We start from the raw sequence: 20767 nt of genomic DNA, 5'->3' as shown, positions 1-20767 counted from the left end.
TGATTTTCCATTGTTCTCTAACATGTGTTGAGATGTAAAGTCTACTTTTATGTTTTATTCATGTTTCTTTTTTGTTATTTTTATTCATGTTCCTTTAATACAAGGTTGCATGAGTAATCAACAGTAGTCCAACTCTGGCAGGTGCAACGATTGAAGAGAGAACTTGTAAGTGCAATAAAATCTTTGAAGGTCGCATCTGCATCACTAAGGATGGCTTTGCAGAAAGCTGCCCAGTTACAGCTTTTGGAGAAGGAAAAGAACAAAAGTCCTTCATATGCTATGCACATATCATTGAAAATTGACAAAGTTGGTTGGAGCATGCTGCTCGATGGTAAATCTATTGCAGAATTTGAGATTAATGACATGGTAAGAATTTGATATTTAACAAACTGGAAAATATACTTTAAATTTGCTTCTTACTCAGCATGACATACTGTTTAAACATTTTATCTTCACCATATTAACTCTTAATATATATTTGATGGATTTAGCTCCTCTTAGAAGCAAGTTTTGCTTTTGAGAGTTAAGATACAATTGGAAAATTGCTGCTGATGAGTAGCGTGAAATATAATTAATTAGAAATGTTCATTTCTGATTATGATTAGATAAGATTGTGAGAGTAAATAAGTGATTGATTTATTTTGATTATTGCCTTGGTATAGTCAGCCCATGTAAACATGTATATATTCACACAGTGAATATAATATTTCTTATTCTGATCAAAATACCTTCATGGTATTAGAGTTGGTCAATGGCTCTGACCTAGAAAACATCGACGACAGCGTGCGGCCAGCAAAGGAGTCACAGTTGACCAGCTCATGACCTTTTTCCATAAGCTCGGGCGCCAAGAACTCCCTATCACACACCCTTAGCGGAACTCCCTACGGGTTGAGTTCTGTCGAAGGGTCCTCTATTCTTCTTGTGTCCGATAAATTCAACAGACATAATTACTTTAGGTGAGCTCAAGCTATAAGACTTGCTGTTGGTGGTTGTGGCAAACTGGGCTTTATCACCGGCACTTCTAAGGTAGCAAACGAGTCAAACGCAGCATCTTTGTCAAAATGGGAGACTAAGAACTCGCTAGTTGCTTCGTGGTTGGTCACAACTATGACTCTAAAGGGTTGATGCTCTTTCATGTTTCTACCTACTGCCAAAGACATATGGGAAGTTGTTCGAGAATCATATTAGGATAGTAGATGGTGCCCAAACATATGATTGAATACTAGAAGCTAGAAGATCAAACAAGGTGAACATGATCTTACAGAATTAGAAGCTGGTTAGAACTAGTTGCAATATGGTAGGAGATCGACCTCAACACAAAAGAGGAATGGTCTTTTGCCCATGATGCAGCTAGGTACAAAAAACGAGTTGAGGATGAGCGGGTGTTTCAATTCTTGGCTGGTCTTCATCACTTATTAGATGATGTTTGAAGCAGAGTCTTAGCTCGCTTGCCATTACCCTCAACACAAGATGCATTTAGAGAAGTCCCTAGAAAGGCTTCTTGCTGAAAGGCAAGGTACGTAAAACCGGACTGGTCATTAAACCGGTCATGGCACTGGGTCACGGGTTAGTGGTTCAATCAGGGTTGAACCGGGGGTTGAACCGGTGGCAAACCGGTCATGATTAAAATAATACAATTTAAATAAAAAGACATTAATTATAAAAACATTCAACCAAATCCAACCACTCAAAAGTCTAATAATAATAAAATACTATATTTTTGGACTTAGCATGCTCTATCTCTAATTTTTTATTTTTTGACTTTAATTTTACTTTTTTTGTTATTTTTTTCCGAACTCAGAGCTCTGAAAAATTAAAAATGAAAAAAAAAAATCAAAAACGACGTCGTTTTGAGGTAAAAGCCTGAAAAAATATTAACCCGGTTAACCCAGTCAACCCACCGGGTTATCCGGGTTATACCGGGTTGAACCCGGGTTGACCGGGTTACACCGGTTCACTCCCTCACCGAGTTAAGTGCAAACCCAGACCGGACAGGGGACCGGTTCACCGGTTTCCGGGTTGACCCGACCGGTCCGGTCCGGTTTTCAATACCATGCTGAAAGGTGATGCTTACTGACCCTGTTCCAATATCTTCCTCTTCTGAACCTTCTGCTTTAGTAAGCAGGAACTTTGATTAAGGTACAAAAGAGACAAAAGGGAAATTTTCATATGATCATTGTAAAAAGACTGGACACACAAAAGACAAGTGTTGGGATTTTCATGGGAAGCCCGCTGACTAGAAACCACGTAAAGGGAAAGCACGTGGGTATCAAGCTGCCTTTGAAAATGCTCCAAACAAATCTATTGCTGTTCCTTAAATGGATAAAGACCAGTTAACTAACCTCCTGGAGATATGAAATACTCTACAACGACCTGAGCAATCATCTCAAAACCCACACACTGCTTCTATGGCTAAGCAAGGTAATAGTTATTATGTATTGAATGCCTCCTTCCATAAATCCCGATGGATTGTTGACTCTAGGGCCTCAAATCACATGACTGCAAACTTCACATTATTCACATCATATTTTCCATCCAGTAGATGTGAGAAAATTGATACTGCTAATGAAACATCTTCCTCTATTGCTAGAAAGGGAAGCATTACTATTTCTAAATTTTTACAACTGGATTCAGTTCTTTATGTTCCACACTTAGCTTGTAATTTGTTATCCATTAGCAAGTTGATTAAACAAGCTCGTTGTATTGCTAATTTTTCTCTACTCACTATACTTTTTAGGATCTTTTATCGGGGAAGATGATTGACAGTGTTGAGGAGTGTGATGCGCTAGACTACCTTAATGAATCAACTGTGAGTAGGCTCTAATCTTGTGTTCACCTTTGAGAATAATGATTTTTTGTTACGGCATAAAAGAATAGGTCATCTCAATGTTCAGTACTTGAGTCGTTTGTTTCCTTATTTTTCATCCAATAAAATTTCTACTTTTCATTGTGATACTTGTGAATTGACTAAACACCACCATTCTTCGTTTCCACGCTCTGAATACAAACTGTCTAAACTTTTTTCTATCATTCATAGTGATGTGTGGAGTCCTTCATGTGTTTCAAACCAGACTCAGGCTAAATGGTTTGTTACATTTATATATGACCATGCCCGTGTGTGTTGGGTCTATTTAATAACAGAGAAATTTGATGTGACATCCATATTTATGGAATTTTACACCATGGTTCTTAACCAATTTCACACCTCCATCCAAATCCTCCTAACTGATAATGGTACCAAATACTTGAATGAGATTATGAGTTATTTTTTTAAAACGAAGGGCATCGTTCATAAAACCTCTTGTGCAAATACCCCTCAACAAAATGGGATTGCCAAACACAAAAATAAACACCTATTAAAGGTTGCTCGTGCCCTTATAAACTCACATGCCAAAATTCTTTTGGGGTGATGCCATTCTTACTGTTGCTTACCTCATCAATGGAATGCCAAGTATCCTGTACCACACCTCTTGATCGCCTATGTGAAATACATTCCCTGCACCATCTTGAAACTAATCTCCCATTGAAAATAGTTGGGTGTTTAGCATTTGTACATCTTAACTCCAATTCCAAGCTTGAACCTAGGGTCGTCAAGTGTGTGTTTATTGGTTATTCTTCTTCTCAAAAAGGTTATAAATGTTTTGACCCCTCTTCCCGACATATTTGTTAGTCATGATGTCTCTTTTTTCTGAACATGACTCTTTTTATCCTCCTCCCTCAATTTAGGGGGGACTTGGCATGAATTTCAGTCATTCTTTGAGCATTCCCCTATTCCATCTGTTGATGTCAATTCTCTTGAGCCAATGTCTGTCTCCTTTATTCCAAAAGCAAAAGAAGATGCAGGTACAGAGGATAACAAGGACACAAGTGCCACAAAAAAAGAGATCATAACCTATAAACGAAAGAAAAGGCAAGGTGCTAAACCTCCTACACCCGAGGCAATCCTTAACTTAGAACCAGTAAGAGATCCTGTAGAAGGAAATGAGAACATCAAAGGCTGTGAACGTCAATAATGATGCCAGGAAGGAATTGGATAGTGATCTGAATTTTCCTATTGCCCTCAGGAAGAAACCTTGATTTTGTACACAGCATCTAATTCAAAAATGTATGTCCTATGAAGTTATATCCCCCAGGTATCAAGTTTTCATTGCAAACCTAGATGATGTTAGTATTCCAAATAATATTCATGAGGCTTTGAAATCGCCGAGATGGAGAGAAGCTGTCTTTGAAGAAATGAAAGCATTAGAGGAAAATAGGACTTAGGAAATTGTTAGTAAACCAAGGAACAAGAAGCTTATGAGTTACAAGTAGGTGTTCACCCCAAAATACAAAGCCGATGGGAACCTCGAAAAGTTGAAGACTCAATTGGTAGCTGGGGGGTTCACATAGACATATGGCATTGACTACCAGGAAATGTTTGCACCAATAGTCAAGCTAAACACCATCAGAGTGTTACTATCTATGGTAGCAAATCTCGAATGGCAATGCCTTCTTAATTAGAGACTTGAAAGAGGAAGTGTATATGACTCTAACTCTTATTTTTTATCAAGGTAAGGGTAATCAAGTGTGCAAGTTGAAGAAATCCCTGTATGGATTAAAGCAATCACCAAAAGCATGGTTTGATAGATTATCACAATTCTTGAAGTCTTAAGGCTACAAATAAGGACTATTAGATCACACTATATTAGATTGGAGGGGTAAGAGGTGCATTGTCATTGTATATGTTGATGACATAATTATTTCTGGTGATTACAATGAGGAGATCATAAAAATTAAGAATGCATTGAGTCAAGAGTTCAAGGTCAAGCGCCTAGGAAAGTTTAAGTACTTCTTAAGAATGGAAGTTGCAAGGTCAAAGTAGGGAATTTATGTATCTCAGCAAAAATAAATACTTGATCTCTTAAAAGAGATAGGCATCTTAGGGTATAAACTTGTTGAAACACCTATTGTTGTTCTAAAGAAGAGGCCAAAGTCCACGAAGGAGGAAGAAAACTCTAATGAAGAGACCAAGAAAATTGAAGAAGAGGAAGATAACGAAAAAGAAAAATCAGCTGGTAAAGAAAGATATCAAAGACTCGTGGGAAAACTTATCTACCTCTCTCATACACGACCTAACATAGCCTTTGTAGTAAGTGTAGCTAGCCAGTATATGTTCGAGCCAAAGGTAAAGCACATGGAAGCAACATACAGGGTTCTGAGACACCTAAAGGGCACCCCTGGAAAGGGCTTGTCATTTCAAAAACATGAACAGAGAACCATAAAAGTATATACTAATGCAAATTGGGGTGGACATCACCCGGATAGAAGATCTACTTATGGTTGTTGTTCATTTGTGTAGGGAAATCTGGTTACATGGAAAAGTCAAAAGTAAAGAGTTGTATCCAAGAATACTATTGAATTTGAGTTAAGGGTGTTAGCTCAAGGCATAATGGAAGAAATAAGGTTGAAAAGGGTACTTGAAGAAATACATGTCAAATTAGATCTACCATTGAAATTATACTATAACAACAAGGCAGCTATAAGCATGGCCTTAAATCCAGTACAGCATGAAAGGTCGAAACATGTAGAAATTGACAAGCATTTTATTAGAGAAAAGGTGGAAGATGGGATCTTTTGTTTGACCTTCTTACTAGCAAGTCTCCAAGAAGCTGATGTGTTGGCACAAGGGTTACATAAGCCTGTGTTTGAGAATCATATAAGCAAGTTGGACATGATTAACATTTATGATCCAACTTTGAAATATAATTAATTAGAACAATTCATTCTGATTTATGGGGATATGATTAGATAATATTATGAGAGTAAATAAGTGATTTGATTTATTTTGATTATTGCCTTGTACAGTCAGCCCATGTAAATGTGTATATATTTTGCACAGTGAATATAATATTTCTTATTCTGATCAAAATATCTCTGAGTAGAACATTTTCTGTTCTCTATCCTTGTTAGGTTTTTAATAACTGTTAGAGATATCAATCATTGTGGTTTTCATTTGAAAGCGTGAACTTTTATGGTAATGGTGACTTGGCCTGGCCCTTGACATGAAATCAAAGCCTTTATGACCAAGATGTTACAAGTTCTTCAAACTCAGTGTCCTTGAAGTGGTCCTTTAAATCTACTGTGACATTATTTATCCAAGGCCAAGTGTTATGATGCCCTAACCTTCTAGCAGCTTTGCAATGAAGGCCCCTAATAGTCAAGACACAACTTTTTAATAACATTATTGAAAGGGGGAAAACATTATGGCTTGACTCTGCATAAATAAATACAGGTACTTCAATAACTGTAGGAACCTGTTTCAATTTGGAAAGGGGATCTTGCAGATATCTTTTTGTCGGTGCCTCACGATTGTTCAAATTCTTAGTGCCATGATGTTAACATCCGCTGTTCTTTGATTAGTGTTGCTGGCAATTCATCTTGTGAATTTCTTGGTTTGTTTCTTTGGGGTCTTAACTTGTAAGGCCATTATAATTCAGTTTCATTTTCCTATCTTAGATCTATGACTTTGATCGAGATTACAAGGATGTGGGTGTTTCTCAGTTTATGGTAAAATGTTTGGTCATAAGAAACTGTCTGCCTAATGCCAAGTGTGATATGCTTTTATCAGCATGGAATCCTCCACCTGAATGGGGAAAGTATGTAAGCTTTACCTTCTAGAATTTATCAAATCCTTCTATGTTTTTAGGATCTCATTTCTCGGTGTTCTGATATTGCATGTTTTTCTTTTTTGGACTTTTACAGAAAAGTCATGCTCAGACTAGATGCAAGGCAGGGTGCTCCAAAGGATGGAAATTCTCCCTTTGAACTTTTCCAGGTAATTGTTACCCTTAGGTCAGTGATAGCATTTGGCAAGTAGATGTCCTAATCTGCTGATCACTTGAAATCCTATGCATACAAAACTGAGAATGAGATGTATGAAAAATTAATAAAGCATGGCAGTTTGGTTTTTGATGGATCTTCAGATGAGGAGATTAGGCCACATGTGATTTGGACATTTCACTGTGAGTCATCCATTATTCACTTTAGTTTTTTTTTTTAAAAAAAAAAAGCTTTTATTTACGGCTTATTTTAGTAGTCTCTTTTCAAGTATATCCTGTCCAAAGATAATAGAACCTTGTCAAGCTGCTGTGGAAAATTCTTTGGCACATCTTAGAGGATTTGTAAGTTCAAGAACCCACGCCAACTGGGTCATCAGTGTAAGAAAGGGTTGTATGGCATTAGCATTTAAGAGATTGATTATAATTCAGCTTTTATTGGTAGCCTCGAGTAGTTTTGATACTGATGTCTGTTCAAGTCAAGTTGGTCTAGGTAGCTGTTATGTTATCATCAAAGGTCTGTCACAATACATGAAATTGCTGGGAATCTCAAACGTTAATATCCTCCATGATCAAAGCAACACATGTGCGACTAGCATGGTGTCAAGCTTGCATGCATAATGAACTGTCAATTGCAGTAGACGAATAAATATAAAGAGATAGAACATTTTATTACTTAACCGTGCTGCTTTTTGTAGAATAAAGAGTTTATGTTCACCTTTTTTGGGAGTATCACGAGAAATCTTATGAAGGCAAGAAGTTTTTGGGTATATTTGGGTGGAGGGCAATGCAAAGAACGACAGAAAAGAAGTTCATGCCGTTGTATTTGCTTTGTGAATATGTTGTGATTTTTCAACAGAGCTTCTATGACTTTCCTATTTCTTTATATCTTGTATTGTTTATTTTATATTCTCCATTTTTCTGCAAAATTCCGCCATCTACTTTGATGGTATTTGGACTTCCATTCAGCCATCACTGTAAATTATGTGATCTTAATTGAGCTGCTAACATGAATAAGTTGACGTAGTTATGATACTAACCGGCTTCATCTATTACATTTTATAAAGAACTGCGAACCTGTTGAAAGTACGTTAAAAAAGAATTAAGAATCAGAGATTAAAACTTCCTGCTATTAATATATTGTCTGCTTGCTGACCAAAATATATATATATATATATATATATTGTCTGCTTGGAATATTGACTCTGGCGCCTTTTATTTCCTGACATGAATTTCGTTTGCATTATAGGTAGAGATCTATCCCCTTAAAATCCATTTGACAGAGGCGATATACCAAATGATGTGGGGTTATTTCTTCCCAGAAGAAGAACAAGATTCACAACGCAGGCAGGTTAGTTGATAAATTTAAATTTTTTATGACCTTCAGAACCAAAACTTAATTTACAGATAATTTTAGTTAAAATTATGATTATTTTATGGATGCTAAAATTACTGTTAGTTGAAAGAAGCGTCTCATCTTCAGGGGCATTTATCTGCCTTTGCATTGTATTTTGAAACATAATTGTATCCAGCGCTTCTCTTCAGTCTTCTATTCATGGCTTTTACATTCAAAGAGATTGGACAGCCTGTCTTCACCTATTATTATTGTTGTTGTTGTTATTATTATTATTGGCCTTTTGGTATGTTGTTCTTTTTCATGATTACGCTTATTTTCTTAAGAAAATCTATTATTTTATCCATAAAATAATGCAGGAGGTCTGGAAGGTTTCAACCACTGCTGCTGCAAGACGTCTGAAGAAAGGTTTGGCAATCCAAGAAGTTTCTGCTCCTAGCAATCACTCAACAAGAGAGTCTGAGGTCTCATCCAAATCTGGCATTTCTGCAATGCTATTTCCTGCCACAAGTCAGCCTATCATTCCTGCTGATGCAACCCAAGTGAGTCTCCAATGACTTTTTTATTTCTGGATGACCAGAATCAAGAATGGCATACGTTGATTGGAAAGTTCGGAGAAAATATTTCTTTTTTCCTTTTTGTCCTTTTTCCTCTCCACATATTATTAGTAGTTTTAGATGCATGATCTCATAAGCTTTTTGTTTTTTTTTTTTTTGGTAACCTGCTTGCAGGCATCCAAATTGCAAAATGTCGTGGAAAACCCTGGTGCTGGTTCAACCCCCAAGTTGCGAAGAACATCTTCTTTTGACAGAACATGGGAAGAAACTGTTGCAGAATCTGTAGCCAATGAACTTGTCTTAGAGAGTGTCTCTTCTTCGAATAATAGCTCATTTGACTCTATTGTGCAACAAGATGAAGCCTCAAAGAATGTATTAAAAGATTCCAAAGTTGTCAAAACTGGTCGATCATGTGAAGAGAAAGAGAGAAAAGTGGTTAAGTCACAAGAAGAGAAGAGATCTAAGCCACGAAAGGTGATGGAGTTTCACAACATCAAAATTAGCCAGGTTGGTAGTTATTTGACCTAATAGTGAAACTTGTATCTACGATCACATGTCACAATAATTCTAGCAGGTTTCATCTAAGTGTTGTGTATTTTTGTTGTAGGTTGAATTACTGGTTACTTATGACGGGTCGCCATTTGTTGTGAGTGATCTGAAATTACTGATGGATCAATTTCACCGCGTAGAATTTACTGGGACTTGGCCAAAACTCTTTTCCCGAGTTAAGAAGCACATCATCTGGGGAGTTCTGAAGTCTGTGACTGGAATGCAGGTCGATAAATCACTTATGTCCTTTTTCTTTTCATTGTATTGTTGATGGTTACATTCCTTTACTGGTTTTCTTTGTAGCATTAACTGCTATATGTGCCTGCCACTGCAAATTCATCAGAACCTTAAAATGAAGCATTATGTTCATGTCACCCAAAAAAAAAAAAAAAAGCATTGTTTAAACTTACAAACTGAATCTGAGCGAGGCTGTCATTTGGATTATGTAGGGTAAGAAATTCAAAGATAAATCCCAGACTCAGCCTACTGGAGCCACCTGTCCTGAAGTTGACTACTCAAGTGACAATGAAGACCAGGCTGGAAAATCTGATCAGTACCCATTTAAGCGTCCAAGTGATGGAGCAGGTGATGGATTTGTAACATCCGTCAAAGGACTATTTAATACTCAACGTCGCAAGGCAAAGGCATTTGTTCTCCGAACTATGAGGGGTGAAGAAGATGTTCGTGGTGATTGGAGTGAAAGTGATGTAGAGTTCTCCCCTTATGCTAGGCAGCTCACAATTACAAAAGCTAAAAAGCTTATTCGACGGCACACTAAGAAGTTCCAGTCTAAAAAAGGTTTGCAAGTTTCACTTTCATTCAACTTATTAGCCTAGTTTTTTGTTGTGATCAGATGACAAAATTGGACTGCAATTCCAACCTTGTGATAATGACAATAATTTGGAGGCCATATTTTAGTAAGCCGAGGTACTTGAACCTTCCAATAAAGATCGTCATTTGAAGATTTTTTTTTTTTATCCCCTTACTTTGTTTGAACATGCTTCAAACTCTTCAGGTGCTTAATTGGTTTGTTTTAGCCACCATGAGTAAACAATTGGGATTAATAGACTTCTTGACTTCTTGTGTTTAACTTTAAGCAAACTCCCATTGTTCGTATGGGTGTATGATTGTCTGTCCATCATTTCTGCCCCCAAGGATTTACCCAGCTGAGGTGCATGCCATTAAATTTCTCCAACTGGTTGTATGTTGTCAAGGCTTGAAAAATCAACTAATCTTTGCTGTGCTATTTTTGGTGATTCTCAAGTCACAACGCGTCTGTCTTTTTTTACTTTTTGACCTTTCTTTTTTCCATGTCTAGGACAATCTCTTGTTGAATATTATAGTAAATTTTGGCTGCACTTCCATTCTATTGCAGGTTTATCCGCCCAAGCAGAATTGCTTCCATCATCACCAGGAGAGACGGCTCAACTAGATAGCGATTCTTCAAGCGGATCCCTAAATGAAGGCGTTAGAAGTTAGAAACATTTTTCTTGTTATATATCTAAAGGAATTTTCTTCTCGAGTAGAGCATAAAGCACGTTTCACCTGCACATTTCATGACTCTAGAATGGAAGAATATAGTAGCTAATCGTTCTTAACTGTCAAGTACCTTGGGTGAAAGACTAGAAAGATTCAACCACATCTTCAGAAGGGTACCTAGAGATCTAGGACGTTAGAAATGAAGTCATCTCTGTCAAAGGTATATTCTGTTATGATGTCAACCTTAGTCATCAGTGATAGAACCTCGTGGTTATATCCTTTCTACCAAATATTGACTGATGAACTCTGCTGCTGCCGCTTTTTTTTTTTTTTTTTAAATACAGTATTTGATGTCTGGTACTACTGGGTTTGCTAGCTTATTTGTAGCTTCTGGTAAATGAGCATTTTGGGCTGACAAACATGCTTCGAGGACCGTTCAAGGGTACTGTATCAGTGTGGACTATGGAATACAGAACACGGCAGGTCCATTGTATGGAGATGAGATTTTGGGACTCCTAAACTACACACGCCTATTAGCCTTCGTTTCCATACCGGAAGGCCGAGCACCCATGTTTGAAAAGCACGCAATAGTCGTTGATTTCTCGCTAGTACAAATTTGAGAAGTTGAATGTTTCCTAATGATTAGGAAGCAACAATTATGTAATCAGTCACTCGGAAGTGGGACTAAAATTGCGTTGAATTGTCGCTCACGTGCACCCAGATAAAACATGAACCAAACGTCCTCCAGTTATTGAAAACGTGAAATCCCGATGAAAATTATTAATTATTGAATCAAGATCATATCAAAATATTTATTCTTTCATCTCTCGTGTCTCGAAAGATTTGAAAGTGTTCAGTTGTTTAAAAATAAAGTTTATATTTCAAAGTCAAGATAAAGGTCAATGCTAATCACAACAGTCAAATGCTCAACATATACTCGCATTAAACAACAAAAGCAGTCACGATTTTAATATTTACAGTATTTTTATTCAAATTTAATTGCAAAATAACACATGCTACAAGAGAGCAAACCAGAGTGTTGAATGACAATAACAAGAAAGCAAATGAATTTTGAACCAGACAGGTGGGCTAGACTATGACTTATCCTAAAAAATAGTGGTGCTAATGATCATCAATTACAACGATTTTTTGGCCCCATGATGTAACATGCATCTTACATGCGATAAAGAACAACGAACACAAGACACCACAAACAACTCTTTTTGCTTTTATGTGTATGTACAGATGACTGGACACCCAAAACGGATCCAAAGCTTCTCGATTCTCAACCGATGCCAGCAGGGTAAATACTCAAGACGTGTCAGAACAGTTAATTATGATACTCCTAAATTCAATATCCAAATTAGCTGCAGCAAGCGACGTTCGTTCTTCAGAATTACACACCGCTGAAGATTCATCCGTGAAATTGGAGTTGCCGTGCAATGATTCTTACGATAATTTTTATCATTAAAATCATGTTGGATTAAACAATTCCCAGACCCTATATGATGTGTCGTATTTTTCATGATAATCACTAAAGGTGCATAATCGGAGAACTTCAACATTTGTGAGCACTATATTCAATCATGACTTGATTTAACGCCTTTCAGATGTCTCATTCAGCACGTATCACTTCCACCAGATCTCATTAGTAAAGCTACTATACTTAGTATTTAAAATTCCTTGACATTATAAAGCACTTTGGTACCTTCTAATCGAAGCTTCCAGGAATATCAATATCTGTGTCGGAAGGATTAGAAAGCTCAGCCAGAGGTTCCTATACAACATATTAATCTCATGTAAGGTAACGACCAAAGTGGAACTGTAATGCAATAATGTTACCCACACAAATCTTCACAACGACATTGGTCGCTCCGTTCAACATTCAAGTGGCACTCTAACTCAAGTAATGCTCAGTGTACAATTCTGCAGAGCTGTGCCCGTAACATTAACTTGTCAGATAAAATAAACTACTCAGACGATGAGTACCTGCTCAACATCATTCGCTGAAGAAGACAAAAAGCCTGATGGCATTGTGGTTGACAAGTGTTCACCAGAGTGCAATTCCTGAAGAACACACGATGACATTTATTACAACCACCATATTGTCAACTCAGGCAATAAGTTGTCTAAACTCTACACTGTAAGGATCAGTTCCGATGTAGGGACTCAAGTATGGGATTCTAACGCAGTGTTTATAAGGAATTTTAGGTTTTCCAACTTCATGCGCTACCTTATGGGATATGGCTCTCTTAAAGGACCCCATCGATGATATTAGAGCTGAATCTCGTTTCTTCAAACACTTTCTTCACATGCTACAAATGAAAAGGGTTACCCTTGAGGCTGGCAGCCAATGTTAATACTTCTATTTTAGGGAAAATAGCAGATTTTATACTTTAATCAGGTTTTGTTTCTAGTCATTGTAGATCATTCCCATGGTTTCCCATCCCTTTTGTTTGCTTTGTCTGAAATGTTAGTCCTTTTATTTAAAAAAAAAAAATACTTGAGGGAACCTGAGTTAGCTTAAATAGTGTTAATTTCGCTGAGGTCCAACGCCCAAGTGATTCTCTGGTGCCCTTTTCCCTCTCATTTGCACATCATCGTTTTAAGGAAGTGAGATTCCTTTTCCTATTTTTTAATTAGACCAAATTTTATCGAACAATTTTATAATTTTTTTTTTTTTTTGCCAAACCAGCATTTTTTTTTTCCTTGGTCATCAAGGGTTCAAGAGTATTAAGTCATCTCAACAAAATTAACTCTATTTGGACCATCTCATGGTCCTTTGAGTATTTTTCAAAATATAGGGACTAACATTTCAAATGATGCAAATAAAAGGAACGGAAAACCTCAAAAATACTTCTATTTTATCAAAAGGTTAATACTTTAATTTTATCTTGAGGATTGTCTGTTACACTAGAATAGCTTAAACTATTTGATCAGACCCACCTCATAGTTATATATCCTATATTTAACTTATAACCACTAGATATGGGAATTCTTTTTTTTTTTTTTAAATACACAAGACGAAACCAAGGCTAACAACTAGCCAATGCCCCAACTATTAGCAGCCAAGTCTCTAGCCAAAATGGCGAGAAGACCATCAAGGTATGGAAATTCTTCTATATAGTCTAACATTCCTCTTACTTTCTTTTTTTTTTTTTTGGTTTTTTTTTAAACTTTTTTGTTCAATTTTTCAAATATTTTGGTCTCAGGGCCAACATTTTTTTTTTTCACTTCTCTTTTGAGAAATTTTCTTTCCATTTCTCCATTTTTCCTTCACTTTTTTATTTTCTTCTTTTCTTATCCTCTCTTTTTCTTGTTAATACTTCTACTTTAACAATTATGCATGAGATTTGTTCATTATACAAAAAAGGTTCAAGTTGTTTGGTTAGATTCACTTTACCATTATATATTCTTAATTTATCTTCTAACTCCTAGATGTAAAACTTTTTTATATACCCTAGCAACCAGCAAGGTCAATGAGTGACGTGCCAAAAGTGGAGCAGCCGTATGGAAAAGTGCTGCTAAGGAGGGCTGCAACTAGCGGGATGACCAAGTGAGCCGTCTATCTATAGTATAGCCGCTAAGGGCATCAGTTGTGAAGGGTGGGGCTTTGTTTCACTATTTTAGGATCCAGTGCATAGTTCTCGATTGAATATGTGGGATTTTGATGCAAGGTTTACAAGTACCCTGAACTCTCCAATCTGGGGAGCGAGCATTAGGGTTCTGTTTCTCCAAAAGGAGGATGAAGAATAGAATGAAAAAACTGAGAAAGCATAGGTTGCAACACTGTTTTCCATTAAAAAAAAAAAAACTACCTCGTCACTGGGGTTGACAGCATGATTATTAGACCCTTCAGCAATGGCCTTGGAAGGATCTTCAGAAATGCCCTACATACAACGAAAAAGTTTTTATAGTGATAGAACATTTAGTAACCTTTTAAGAATGAACTTAAAAATAAGGGTAGAAGCGTTCTACTTGCTTATGAATGTCAGGCAATTCTCCTCCTTCTAGGATAATAGGTTTGACCTCAAGAGGAGTCTCCTGCAAATTCCGCACAGCATAATATAAAATCCAATGAGGCGCTCATAGGACATACATGGATAACAACACTACTAAGAAAACATAGCAATGGATACTTGGTGCAAAGGTCTTTCTTTCTACTCAATTTCCCAAAGTATTCTCATACACAAAATCAGCCTTCAGCGAACTCACATATAGGCTCTATGGCCCACTGTGCAGTGGCAGAGTTTGTTACTCTGCCAACCTCCACTTACTCTCTCTCTTCCCATGATAGGATATTCTGTCCTTAATTCATAACTAACTAAATTACCAACCCACCCTCCTCCATTAAATAAAAGACAGAGAACACCAAAACTTTTCATGAAACAATTTTATTGATCTGAATAAAAACTCCTGTGTGCAAAAACCCAGAGAAAATAGGGGGTTAAATCAGACCTCCAAAGAGACATGAAAGTTACGCTTCAGAAGCAAGAAAGGAAAGAAAATAAAGTACGTTATTCTGCTAACAAATTCCTAACATCTAAAAAGAAGAAATGATTTAGAGCACAATGCTGTTGTAGTTGTAAAAAAAGAGAAGAAAAGAAAATAGTAGGCTTTAGGGCAAATTTGAACTCTAGGTAGAGTCTGGAATCCAGACCTAGAAATATTCCAGATTTAATTAGTTTTAATATTTGTTTAAAAGCTTCTCCAATAACCCCTAGAATCTGCGTCAAGCCATTAACACCCAACACACAATGCAACAGCAACCTAAAGCATGAACATAGAAAACAAACTACCAAATATAAAACCTAAATCACGTAAGAGTACAAGCTTTTAGGTAATAAAATACCTCCATCCACATAAAAAGCCCAGAATTAAAAGCATCATTTATTAGGCTTAGAAAGTTATGGCATTCAATGACAAATGACAATCAAATAGAAGCATAGCACTAAATACCACGTTTTACCTTTCACAGTATAACAAATTTCATCAGGATTCCCTATAGAATGCAAGAGATTGTAAATATGAATGCCTGGCAACTAAAAACGGCAGAACAGCATTTCATTGCTATCAGAACCCATAGGGTCAGGGTACTCCTCCCCTAAATTGAGACTACGTACACGGCTCCAAAATCTGATGAATGTAATAGTACTTGTCTACTTACTGTTTAATCTTTGCGATGATAAAAAAAATTTTAGCTTCATGTCAACAAACAACAACATCTGTCTGTAGCTACTTATATGGTTCTACATATCTGGTTCAAACAAATCTGACCAAAATATAGCCAACCAAAAATCTCTAAAAATTATATGTAAGAAAAAAAAATAATCTCCTCTTAAATAATCTGAAGTTATATATTTTCCATCTAACTACAAATCAGTTCTTTATTTTGTGAAGTTCACAATGACACCTGTCCAATTGATCTTTAACTTTATCTATAAATTAGCGCAAGTCACATGAAACCAATTAGGAATGCAGATATCATCCACCAAAGCATACACAATCGGCTAACTCACGGGGAATGAAGGAAAATATTTAAGCAACTCATCCTACATACCACTTCACTTTGCTCAACAGAAATATTTCTTCCTCCCTTGTTGAGATCTCTGAGTGTTCCCTGTCAGAATCAAGCAGATTCCAGGAAAAATGAAGCCATTTTTAAGTGCAAAACAATTGGAGAGATCAACATTCAACGAACAGCAACAGTCAACTGGATTTTCAAGGTGAGAAAGAAGATTGCACTTCAACAATACCATTTAGTTTAGTCAGAATAAAACATCTTATTCTCCGCTGATACAAATAAGTAATGAACAAAAGCAGGGTATCCTAAGATGCAAAACTTCATACCAGAAACGCACTTCCCAAGTCCTAAGGTTATATCTTTGGATCCTCAGTTCTAATAATAACCATAATAGTGCGGTCAACAATTATAATTAATGGTTTAATACAAATAATAGTAAAATAGTTCAAAATTTGTGCCACACTGTTACATTTCTCAATTAGCAATTATGTAAAACAGAACCAGACGGGTACACTCAGAAAGAAGGGAAGAACCAATACCTCTTCATATTTTACCTGTTGAAAATCACATCATTCTCTGTCTATTCTAAGCAAGTTGTTTGTATTTTCTTTTCTGTTTTGCATTAATTAATGAGTATTTGTTTTTAGATATTATGAAAATTATGCATTCTCTTGGAGTGGGATTCCAGTTTTCTTTTATTTTCTCTATAAGAACACAGTTTCCATTCAGTAAGATAAGTTCACACAAAGCATTCCATTGAAAAACACATTTATCATTGTCAATTACTGATTCAAGTCAAAACCTTGAAATCATACATGAAAACTTGAATAGTTTTACCATAATCTGTAACATGCCCCTTCATGTGAAAATCTATGGAACTTGAACCACGGGCAAAGCACAAGCCTTCATAACTCATGCTGAAAGAATTTTTCATTAAGAAGAACGAAGGCAAAGATCAAACCCCTGACCATTTGATCAGTATGGTTTTGATATCATGTCAAAGAGTAATTCACCTCAGAAACTTAAATGTTAAGTAAAAGGTCATGAGTAGTTTCACTATAATTTCAAATGATCAGCACAATGACCAACCTTATTTGCCCACATAAGGCCACATGCATTACATAGTGTCCTTGGTCCAGCTGGACCACGACGCATTGCAGGAGTATTATTTTCACTAACACCACAATGTTGACATCTACGTCTGCAAGAAATGAGAAACAAGTAAGGAGCACAGATAACTTTTGCAAAAAAAAAAAAAAAAATCATTTAAAGGTAAGAAATACTCAGAAGAACCTCTAGATATAAAACATTTAACATTTTGTTGGACAGCTTAGCTTGAAACTCACAGAGTTCCAGAATGAGTGCCATCCTGAAGAAAGCTTTCTGTAGAAACCAAATTAGATAAACCAGGACTTTCTTTCAAGGATGCAAATTGTCCGTTCTTGCGATGCATCCTGGAAAGGGAAACCGGAAAAGAACAAAAGATAAGGAAGGAACAAAACCAAAATCTAAAAACCATTAGTACTAAAATCACACCTACTATATAAAGAAGCACACATCAACCTCCAAGCACAATTTGAGATTATACCGAACACTAGAAGAAGCCAATCATAGCATTAGACCACAAAATGGCACTCAACTACTGACAGACACACAATCCCCCCCCCCAAAAAAAAAAAACCACACCTGCAAGGGCTGAGATTCATTGATGAAAAGAAACAGGCTGATTGGTAAGGACTCTGCCCACTAATAACTCTGTCAAATTTCATTGTGCAAAGTTCAAAATAACATCTAAGTCACTTAGAACCCATATGCAAGACCATTTATTTAAACATTCAAGGAAGCAATTGATGAGGTGTAATGAGACATTCAAGGACTCAATTTATGAGGAGAATTGAAATATTCAAGGACTCAACTGATGGGGTGCAATTAAAATTCAAAGACTCATCAGACAGGCACCAAACAGCAATTTTCTCCAAACTTCAATTATCCAGAAAGCCACCTTAAAAAAGGTTCGGTTGGGGTGTTTTGGAGGGGAGGGAAATTGCTCCCCTCCCCTTATTTGGTTGATAAAAAATGGAGGGGAGGGGAGCTCATGTTTGGTTTAAAAATTGGATATCCCTCCCCTCCAAATTGGGGTTTTTTCGGAGGGGAGGGAAGAGAAAAAAATTACACTGGACTAAATTGCCCCCATGTTATTTTGAAAATTCTAAACTATATATGATATTAAAAAATTATCTTTTTCCTTCTCTCTTATATTAAAATAATTTTTATTACCTAATAAAATTGAATAAATAATTCATTTACATATAAAATTTCAATATTTTTTATTGGAATCAAAAGAAAAAACAACTTCCCCAAAAAATAAAAGAATAAAGAAAATACGTGGAGTTATCTTGCTCTAAAGTTGCTAAAGAATAAAATTGAAAACATATAAGAGGAAATAATACTTGACGTACAAGACCTTCATCAGATAAATTATAATATCAATATATTGGCTCAACATTTTTTCAACTAAATTTCAATATATTTTTATTAAATATACATAGATAGCTTACAATATGATAGGGGTGGTGATTCTCAAAATGTTTGCCTGTCATTTCCTAAGGCCTACGGTAGATAATCTAGCAAGGGAGGTGATTTAGAGGAGACAGAGACAAGTGGGCAAGAGGTTTATCCCAAGGTTTAAAACTGTAAGATTCAAAAGATAACAGAAAAGTCAGGTTAGGTGCAGCCTAGGATATGAGTAGTATCAGTAGGGGTAATGACTACTTTTTGACTCTTTAAATATGTACTTTCATGCTAAGGGAGGAAGGGAGTCTTTTGAAATTGTGAGTGGTGAGGAGAGCTCCAGCCTCTCAAAAGCCAAGTTGAGGGTGAGAACTAACTAAAATACCCCATTAAGCATCACATACTATTCAATGTGAGACTTGATATCCATACTACTAAATCTCCATCACAAAATTATTATATTGATTCTTCAAAAAAAATTTATGATATAAGGTGAAATTATAATATAATTATTTTTAAATAATAAATAAAAAATAAAACAACTTTAATAAGCTGAAATCGTCAACCTATTATTAGCTCCCCCACCTCCCCTCCAATCAAACCAAACAAGGGATATTAAATCCACTCCTCTCCCCTCCCCTTCCCTCATTTGAACCAAACACACCCTTAAAATTAATTACATCATTTATGGGTGACCAAATGCTAGCCTGCTTCATTAGTGGGTCAATTGCACAAAGGATGACATTGTGATCAAACTCCAATGATATGCAAAGATTCACCACATTTAGAGAAAAATATAAATATAAATATAAATGATAAAACCATTGCAAGTAATACAATTTCTAGTAGAAAAATTCTACAACATGAAAACCAATGGTCAAATTTTGGGGGCAAAATGGTGCAGTGTTAAAATTTAATCTCACCTTTGTGCCACCTCTTTTCTCACAGTGTACCTAATCTTCTTGTCAAAACATCTTTCCTTGCGTTTTTCCCGGAACCTAACCAAGGAGGCTATTCTTCTCGAAATGTTCAACTGCTTTGGAGCATCACCTATGCCCTAGAAATAGAAGCAGACAACATGCACAAATATAAGATTGTGATACAAGCTAAACAACAACTCTTATAAAATTGTACCTTCATTACCTTGTTGCTTTCGTCAAATGGTACTTCAACAGAAGGAGCACATGCAGGCACATCACGTCCTCCCAAAAGAAGCAAAACAGCTTGCACCTACAATGTAAAATTTTAAATTTGAACATATAATCCATGCTGGTGATTTGAGTGTTTTCTAGATCCTAACATATTACAAGTGTACAAAAATTGCTTAGTCAGTATATCCCCAATTCTTTCAAGCAGACATTAATAATTGTTTTTATTTTGACCATGTTCCTCGGCTGAAACTGGTCGTCTCATTAAATTTTACAATGATTTATTCTTGTTTTTCATAATATAAAAACTACGCATATTCAAGAATACTATCCAAAATCCTCGTAAAATGGGTGGCGTAAGGCCCTTTATCTTATAGGAAGTTTCAGGTATCATACACAGCATAATTATCAGCTTGGTTTGCTGATACAAACTCTAGTTGTGATATCTAAGGAACCTTGTAAACATTGGAAAGAAAACTGACATTGTCATTTATTTTAGGAAATTATGTGTTTTACACAGAAAAAATAATATCTTCTTAGTTTGCTGATAAATTAATCATGCTGTCAAACTGACTTGGTTTGTTATAAGATATTTCAATAAAGGGGGGGCCGCAAGGTCAGGGACAAAAATGTAAAGTACAAAATGCATGGAACAAATTTCAATATCTTAACAAATATACAACAAACTTGTGAACTGCTTGTCATGTAATAACAGATGAGTAAGCACATAAACCGTTCATCGTGAGAGAAGAGATCATGTATCATGCGACGTAACTCTTTTGTTGGATAATGCGTTGCGTGTGGTAACGTATAAATCAGAACATCGTAAA

The 20767-nt window shown here is 36.1% G+C and overlaps 2 protein-coding genes across 6 annotated transcripts in view; one reads left to right on the top strand and one right to left on the bottom strand.

Annotated features, from left to right (window-relative positions):
• LOC129294216 (protein SABRE-like) overlaps positions 1 to 11044 on the top strand; it is a 36231-nt gene extending 25187 nt beyond the window's left edge. Inside the window, 9 exon segments of the mRNA XM_054932409.1 lie at positions 142 to 366; positions 6496 to 6635; positions 6742 to 6814; positions 8065 to 8166; positions 8529 to 8711; positions 8901 to 9233; positions 9334 to 9501; positions 9725 to 10073; positions 10651 to 11044. Of these exon segments, the coding sequence (XP_054788384.1) occupies positions 142 to 366; positions 6496 to 6635; positions 6742 to 6814; positions 8065 to 8166; positions 8529 to 8711; positions 8901 to 9233; positions 9334 to 9501; positions 9725 to 10073; positions 10651 to 10754 (1677 nt within the window). The 3' untranslated portion in view covers positions 10755 to 11044.
• The window catches only part of LOC129294217 (GATA transcription factor 19-like), a 36718-nt gene that overhangs the window by 15069 nt on the left and 882 nt on the right, over positions 1 to 20767 (bottom strand). For 3 of the 5 annotated variants that reach the window (XM_054932413.1, XM_054932412.1, XM_054932411.1), the window contains exons 2-10: positions 19933 to 20019; positions 19713 to 19846; positions 17625 to 17732; positions 17368 to 17479; positions 16315 to 16374; positions 14737 to 14798; positions 14573 to 14644; positions 12744 to 12821; positions 12463 to 12531 (exon numbers count right to left, since the gene is read on the bottom strand). In XM_054932413.1, coding sequence (XP_054788388.1) covers positions 12463 to 12531; positions 12744 to 12821; positions 14573 to 14644; positions 14737 to 14798; positions 16315 to 16374; positions 17368 to 17479; positions 17625 to 17732; positions 19713 to 19846; positions 19933 to 20019 — 782 coding nt within the window. Of the gene's footprint in view, positions 1 to 11677; positions 12532 to 12743; positions 12822 to 14572; positions 14645 to 14732; positions 14799 to 16314; positions 16375 to 17367; positions 17480 to 17624; positions 17733 to 19712; positions 19847 to 19932; positions 20020 to 20767 lie in introns of those variants that run through there. The other 2 variants (XM_054932410.1, XM_054932414.1) reach the window with 2 other exon arrangements.

Source organism: Prosopis cineraria, unplaced genomic scaffold (assembly GCF_029017545.1).
Source record: "Prosopis cineraria cultivar Desert tree isolate PC_DT_omini unplaced genomic scaffold, ASM2901754v1 PC15, whole genome shotgun sequence".
NCBI lineage: Eukaryota > Viridiplantae > Streptophyta > Magnoliopsida > Fabales > Fabaceae > Prosopis > Prosopis cineraria.
Note: the sequence above shows the minus strand (reverse complement) of the source record. Positions and strands in the feature narration are given on the sequence as shown.